This window comes from Verticillium alfalfae, genomic scaffold (assembly GCF_000150825.1).
Source record: "Verticillium alfalfae VaMs.102 supercont1.2 genomic scaffold, whole genome shotgun sequence".
In the NCBI taxonomy this organism is placed as follows: Eukaryota; Fungi; Ascomycota; class Sordariomycetes; order Glomerellales; family Plectosphaerellaceae; genus Verticillium; species Verticillium alfalfae.
This window is the reverse complement of record NW_003315037.1, coordinates 2228603-2235452: the sequence shown is the minus strand read 5'-3', so window position 1 is coordinate 2235452 and position 6850 is coordinate 2228603. Positions and strand designations below refer to the sequence as shown.

At 56.6% G+C, this 6850-nt stretch overlaps 3 protein-coding genes across 3 annotated transcripts in view; 1 reads left to right on the top strand and 2 right to left on the bottom strand.

The window, feature by feature from the left end:
• Positions 1-65: 65 nt before the first annotated feature.
• VDBG_02150 (predicted protein) lies at positions 66-906 on the bottom strand (the record flags this gene model as incomplete). Its single annotated transcript, XM_003007916.1, has 2 exons — positions 66-332; positions 382-906. The coding sequence occupies 2 exons, from the start codon at positions 904-906 to the stop codon at positions 66-68; spliced, it is 792 nt and encodes a 263-aa protein (XP_003007962.1).
• A 1876-nt stretch (positions 907-2782) lies between these two features.
• Positions 2783-5056, top strand: VDBG_02149 (conserved hypothetical protein; the record flags this gene model as incomplete). Its single annotated transcript, XM_003007915.1, has 4 exons — positions 2783-2902; positions 2966-3297; positions 3352-3623; positions 3819-5056. The coding sequence occupies 4 exons, from the start codon at positions 2783-2785 to the stop codon at positions 5054-5056; spliced, it is 1962 nt and encodes a 653-aa protein (XP_003007961.1).
• A 953-nt stretch (positions 5057-6009) lies between these two features.
• VDBG_02148 (amino acid transporter) overlaps positions 6010-6850 on the bottom strand; it is a gene marked incomplete at both ends in the record, with an annotated part of 1638 nt that continues 797 nt past the window's right edge. Inside the window, one exon of the mRNA XM_003007914.1 lies at positions 6010-6827. Within this exon, the coding sequence (XP_003007960.1) occupies positions 6010-6827 (818 nt within the window). The remainder of the gene's footprint in view (positions 6828-6850) is intronic.

The window sequence follows — 6850 nt, the reverse complement described above, 5'->3', positions numbered from 1 at the left end:
TTGGACGCTACATGCTGGCCCCCTCCTCCATCGACCCGTCGCCTCAGCCTCGTGGGCCGAGGTGGTCAGGTAGCCGCGCCACCGGCCTGACCGCCCCGTGCGGCATTGTTGGTGCCGTTGTTGGTGCCATTCTTGGTACCGCTCTTGTTGCCTGCGCCATTGCCATTGTTCTTGCTGGTGGCATTGCCGGCGTTTGCGCCGCCCGCGCCTGGGGCAGGCGTAGGGGAAGGGCTGCTCGCAGGGGCAGACGCATTGGCACCGCCAGCCGGAGGCAGAGCGCCGGTCGGCGCCCCAGCAACCTCGAGACACCCGGTAGGTCGGACGGCGGAGACCTCCGGCATGCCCGCGGCGGCAAAGTACATGTCAATGTTGGGGAAGCACGTTGACGCAGCGGTTGTTGTTAATGGCATTGACGTCGGCCTGCGCCGTGTCCGGGCCGTTGTTGACCATGGCCTGGAGGACGTCGACGACGTTCTGGAACGTGCCCTGCGTTTCGAGGACCTCGTTGGCGCTCTGGACCATGGGGTTGTCGCTGAGGCCGGCGTCGAGGATCTTCTTGTGGTTCAGCTCGTCCAGCTCGGCGTTGAGCGCAATCTGCGCTTGCCGGGTGAACTCGTCGCCCGTCAGCGACGTGGCCGTGTTGACAAAGTTGGTGACCTTGCCCGTGTCGTTCATCCAGCCCATGACGGCATTCATGAGCTGCGTGTCGCTGGGGGTGTTGTTGGAACCAGCGCCGCCGCTGTTGTTGTTGTTGTTCGCCGGCGGCGCCGTGCCATTGTTGGCCTGTCTCATGGCAATGAATCCAGCATTGCTTCGCACGCGATGGCCATGGCCAGCTGCTGGCGCAGCAGTGGTGAACGCGGCGAGGATCGAGAGGCCCACGGAGAGAGGGAGTGTGGTATGCATCGTGAGGAGGACGTGGCAGAGTGCTCCGAACAGGAGGCTACAGCATTAAAGAAGGTATTGAGTTCCCGGGAGTGTCGGATCCGAAGAGGTCAACCTCTTTGTGTGAAGGAGCGAAGGGGCAGTGAGGGACAGAGAGTGTAAAGCGAATTAGTAACAGGGGGCACCAGGCAAAGAAACAAAACAGAGCGGAACTGCTCGGCAAGGCGAGGGAAGCAGTGAGAAGGCCCTGATATTTCAGTTGAACAGACTCAAGGTCTCGTCATGGGTTACTGGGGTCTGCCGTCGAGCGCAGCCGGGGTTTGCGATGGAGATGGTGTCGCGTTGCGCCCCGAGTGTCCTTGTCTCGACACAAGCTACGTGAGGTGTGTGTCATTCGCTCCTCAAAGGGGCGGTTTTGGCCGAGAGAACAAGAAAAGAAGCCAAGAAAAGCTCGAGACGACCCCAAGACGAACATGAGCCAAGTGGTTCGTTTGAAGGAATGGTAAGTCACCTCAGTGGACCATCATCAACGGTTTGGGTGTGCCACGGAGAATCATCCGACACAAGGAATCGGGCGAGGCAACATTTGATCAGTTCCTGTGTAACATCTTGCACCCGGCGGAACGACACGCAATGTCTAATGAGTCGGTACAGACAATCGTTCTCATGAAATCTTTTCGACTTTCGCTACGAGGGCCGTGCCAGGGCAAAGACGACGACGACGAGACGCTCGAGCGCCCTTGATACCTTCACTCGCATAGCTCACCTTACCTACGACATTCCCAATTGATTGGAACTAGAGACCGAAGATTGACGGCTGAGTTGTTTCGCTAACGCTTTCTTTCGTGCGCTTAAGATCGACGTGATCCATCCTCCAAGAACGTGAGCCCCTTGGAGATCCACGCTCATCCCCCACAAAGATCGATGGCCGCCCACTCCCGCTTGGACCTCGTCCACGTTGCCCCTCAGTCTCGTTGGGTAAGGGTCAACGCCAACCTCGAGGAGGTCGAGCACATCCTCTGCCAAGGCCCCCTCTTTGTAGCACAAGTTGGGCATAAAACAATTTCAACTATTCGGCTTTTCGGAAGAGGAATCGTTAAGCTTAAGACCTCAAACGCCTTTAACTGCCCGTGTCCTAAGTCAGCACGAGACCAATCGCAACATCGCTCTTTGGGCCATACCGAAACCGTGTCTGGTCACTCGACAGCATGGACATCCCACGTCCTCTAGGGGCTCGGATTGTTCTGGCGAAGAGCCTCCTCGCCCACCACTAGCCATCCCATCTTTGTTGAAACCCTTCTCGACCGTCACCGAAACCTTCCTGTCGTGACTAACCTTCAATGCACACGCCAAACTGACGCTCTTCGCATTGCCCTGAGCCACCGTTGCATTCCGACAAGCGCGGATGCCCTCCTGTCCGATCCCTCAACGCACGGCAGTGAGACCTCCGCCACTGCCAGAACAAGGTCGTCCAACCACGGAGCCTTGCCCTGCGACAGCTCATCTCGACCTGAGGATGGCTTTTCGGCTTGGTCTGGCTCACATATTGCCCACCGTCATAGCATCACGTTTAATGATGGGATTAGTCTGATCGCCATCACCTTTCGACCGATGTTTGAGGATCCACTCTTCCATTTATATCATCAGTCTCATGCCCATCCCTCTTTTTCTTTCCTTCTACTTCACAGTAGCTCGAAGCGTTGTCCTTCTGACAGACCGATTTTCAGTGTGTTCTTGTCTGTCCCGCGGGCTCGGTCTCGGTGTCTGTCCCTCCTTCGTTTCTCTTGACATCCCTCAGCCCCGGTGGTTGATTGTATTGATTGTCTCTCATTCTTAATTTTTGTTTCCTTTTTCACTATTTCTTTCTTCTCTTCCATCATATTCGCTGGCGATCATCATGCTGTCAATCAAGCGGTTACCACTTGCTTTGGTCGTGGTGTGGTCAAGGTTTTCCTTCACAGCTTTGGCGCAAGACCAAAACGTCCAGTTCAACCAAGTCGTCAACATCAACGGCGATGTGAGTTTCAATTTTCTGCAGTATCTCCTAGCAGCTCTGATTCCTTACTAACATGCTCTACAGATGCAACTGAACCGCATCATCATGCCTGACCAGTCGAGAATCGAGACATTCTCACAAACGCAGCGTCAGGTCATCGTGAACCAAAATCCTGCGCCTTTGCCGGCAACCCATGTCGTCGGCAGCACGGGACAGCCTTTTATGCAGCTGTCGCCGAATGCCATGACTATCCAAACGAATCAGGCCACCGATCTCGTGGGTGGCTCTATCATTATGCCTTTCGATCGCAACGCCCTCCAGCAGAACCAAATCACCCCCGATAACACCTTCGTTGCGAAGCTATCCCCTGACCGGCAAGCGTGGATCATCCTTGAGGGTGACAAGTCTGTGAACGAGTAGGTCACGCACCGGGCTGAAGCTGTACTGTTCCGGAAGACTGACTTGAATAGGGGCGAATCGAATGTCCGCATGACCCGCATGACCAACATTGATGGCGAGTATGTCGTTGTTGGCCGCCGCACTACCGAGACTGGCGTTTCCCTCACTCAGTTCAGCCAAGACCCAAACCAAGCTGTCCAAATTCAGGGATCGGGCATCCAGGAGGTTGAGTTTCAAGACGGCTTCCGCATGTCTATCCGTGCAAGCCAGCCCATGTCTATTCAGGTCAACGTTGTCAACGGCGTCAGCTCGGGCATGATCATTAGCGGCACTCAGCCCGTCAGTACGTGATGCTACTTTATTTTGAGCTACCGACCTCAGTTAACACAGCGTAGACAACTATCGTTACCTCGTTTCCAGTAACCTGGCGGGTGTTCAGTCTGACCTGAACCGCATGGCGGCTGTAGTTCAGATCCCCTGTACGTCCAGATTACTCACTTCCGCTTATTTTATCATACCCAACTAACATTTGCCGCAGTGAACGCCGAACGCCTGATGCAGACTGCCCAGCAGATGGGAGCCGGCCCCAATGATGCCGTTGCTCTCAGCATCGAACAGCGCGCTGTTATACAGAACCCTGGTGGCGCAACTGGTCAGCTGTCGCCTGCCCGTCCCAACAAACGCCAGGAAGCTACTCCAAGTGACCCGGCCGCTACCGACACTGCTGCGTCTTCTGCTGCTCCCACTCAGACACCAGATGCTCAACAGCCTCCTCCTGCGGAGAGCCAGCCGCCCACTCCCCCCGCTCAGGACCAGCAGCCCCCCCCTGCTCAAGGTCAGCAGCCGCCCCCTCAACAAGATCAGCAACCTCCTCCTCAGCAGGGCCAGCAGCCCCCTCCCCAACAGGGTCAACAGCCCCCTGCTTCCCCCCCTCCTCCCCCTCCTCCTACTCAAGGCGTTGCTCCTCCTCCGGCTGCCACACTGCTGCTTCTGGAGCCGACGTTCACCCCAATTGCTAGACAAACACTTCTTGACTCGGAGGGCGGCCGCATCGCTGTGCCTGTTGACTCTATCGACGGCGAGTTTGTCCTTGTCATGCAGCTCGCCGGCCAGGCACAGCCCGGCCAGATTCCCGGTGGTCAGCTGCCTGGCGGTCAGCTCCCCGGCGGTCAACTGCCCGGTGGTCAGCTCCCCGGCGGCCAACTACCTGGTGGTCAGGTTCCCGGTGGTCAAGTCCCCGGCACCCAACTCCCTGGCGGCCAAGCCCCTACTCAGCCGCAGCCAGCCCAGCCCAGCCAGCCTCCCGCTCAGGGTCAGGGCCCCATCGGCGGCGTCATGAGCATGATCCCTATCGGGCAAGAGCAGCAGCCAAGTGCCGCTCCCGCAGCCGTTACGCCCACCCCAGTTCCTATTCCCGGTTTTCCGGCCCCGGACCCCGCGGCCCCGGCTGCCGCTCCTGCCGCCCCCGCCACCCCTCAACAGCCCGCCAAGCGCCAGCAGCCTCCCCAGGGCGCTATCGTTATGAGCATGAACGAGCTCAATTCCATGATGTTGCGCCAACAAGGCGGCAGTGCTTGGGTTGGTGTTATGCTCGACAAGTACGTCTCCGAGATGACCGGTCAGCCCATGCCCAACCGTCAACCTGCCGAGCCCCGACAAGGCCTACCAGCCGCGCCCCCGGCTCCCCTGCCGGGTACAAACACGCCTCTTGCGCAGAAGACGAGAATGTCCCGCAACCTGAAGCGGGCTACACGAAGAGTCCCGCTGGTGGTGTAACAGATGACAACATGGCTCACGTCAATGAATGTAGAAAGAAGGCCTTCGAGCTTGAGATCACAAGTAGTTTCGATGCGAGCTTCAGGTGTCTAGGGCATGCCACTGGTATCCAGATTAACCTGTTGTTCCATCCTCCACAAAGTATATTTCGCTTGGCTTTGACGAGAAAATGGAACATACTCCACACTACGTTATTCAATTTCAAGCTCGTCAACGAGGCGGCTGGTCTGCTCTTCTCGAGCTCATGTGGATAATGTTAATTTTTCTGAGCCTTCAACCGCCCTCATCACATTCCTCGTGTCAGCTCTTCGTAACCTCTTGCCGTCCTGTCACATTTGCGTAGTAAGCTTGGCCACCACAACCTTCCAAGTATATTTCGTTCCTCGGTACGATCTCTCGCCAATGCCGGGCTCAACGTGCGGACTTCTGCTGGTGCACACTAGCGTCTCTGGCATAGGTTCCTCCTAATGTTTTGTTTCGGCAGCGGAGTCAAGGGGGCGCGGGGGTTGTGACGGGCACGGACGACTGCCGTGTCTGCGTCTCAGCTGAGAACCTGCGGCCAGATCCGGTCGGCGTCTTTTTACGTTGCGGCACTAGGGCCTGGTGAGCTTGGTTTGACGGCTGCCTGCGTAGCGCTGCACGACCAGGGCAGCGATAGCGTTGTTCGACTAGTATGCTGCCTTTCTAAATAATGAACGGTCCTCGGCGAAAAACTGCCAAACACTCTAGCAACTGCTTTTGAGCTGTGGGATGTCGCTACTGGGTACTAGGACTTTGGTAGATTTAGGAATCTCGCGTGATATTAGGGCCAAATATGAGCCAGCTGCGCGATCACCCAAAAGGCGCAGCAAATCACTGAACACTACGTAACGATAACGGATCGAAGAAAGAGAAAAATGAGGAAAATTCCATTCTAAAAACGAAACCATAAAAGAACGCCTCGCTATCTCGGCTTAAAAGAGTGCATTATTCGCACAAGTGAACGGGCCACGAATCTCATTTTCCTCGTTATTGAAGACATCCAGCAGGCCCATGATGGCCGCCCACATGCCGGCAGAGTTCATGAACAGCGACATGACGATGATGAGTACGTTCAGAACGAAGAGCGATATCTTGCGCCAGTTGGCAAACATTTGGCCCCGGTTGAGATGGAACCAGAATATGGCGCTGATGCCGAACGTCCACCATGCAATGAGGGTGGCCGAGGATATGGACAGGATGGAGTCGAAGACGGGGATGCTGTTGCCGAGGATGAAGGCCAGCAGCCAAAAGATGGTCGCGCAGCCGACCCAGGAGCCCCATGAGCGCACATTGCGGGAAGTGAGCTGGTCAGTGGCCTTCTGCCAGCGCATAGCCGTGACGTACATGAACTTGATTGCCGTGTGGCCAAAGACGACACCCGTGGCGAGAAGACAGGGCAGCATGACGCCGTAGGCGATCTTGGCTGGAACAGGTGGCGCTGAACCGAGCGACGGACTCGTAGTGTATTGGCCGGCCAGACAGTAGATCGTAATGGCGACGATGATGTAGAGCGGGATGGAGAAGGACTGCAGAATTACAAGGCCTGGGAGGAAGTCACTAGAAGGGTCCTTCATCTCAGCAAGAAGACTGGGAAATCCGACGTTGCCAGCATAGGCATACGCGACTTGGAGGCACGAGGTAAGACCTTCACGGAAGGTCGGGTCGCCGATAACTTTGACTTCTTTCTCAAAGGGGATCGGGGCGCCCTGGGGGTCGGCGATACCAAGTGAGATCATGACGATGAGGACAGCTGCGAGAACAGAAATGGTGAAT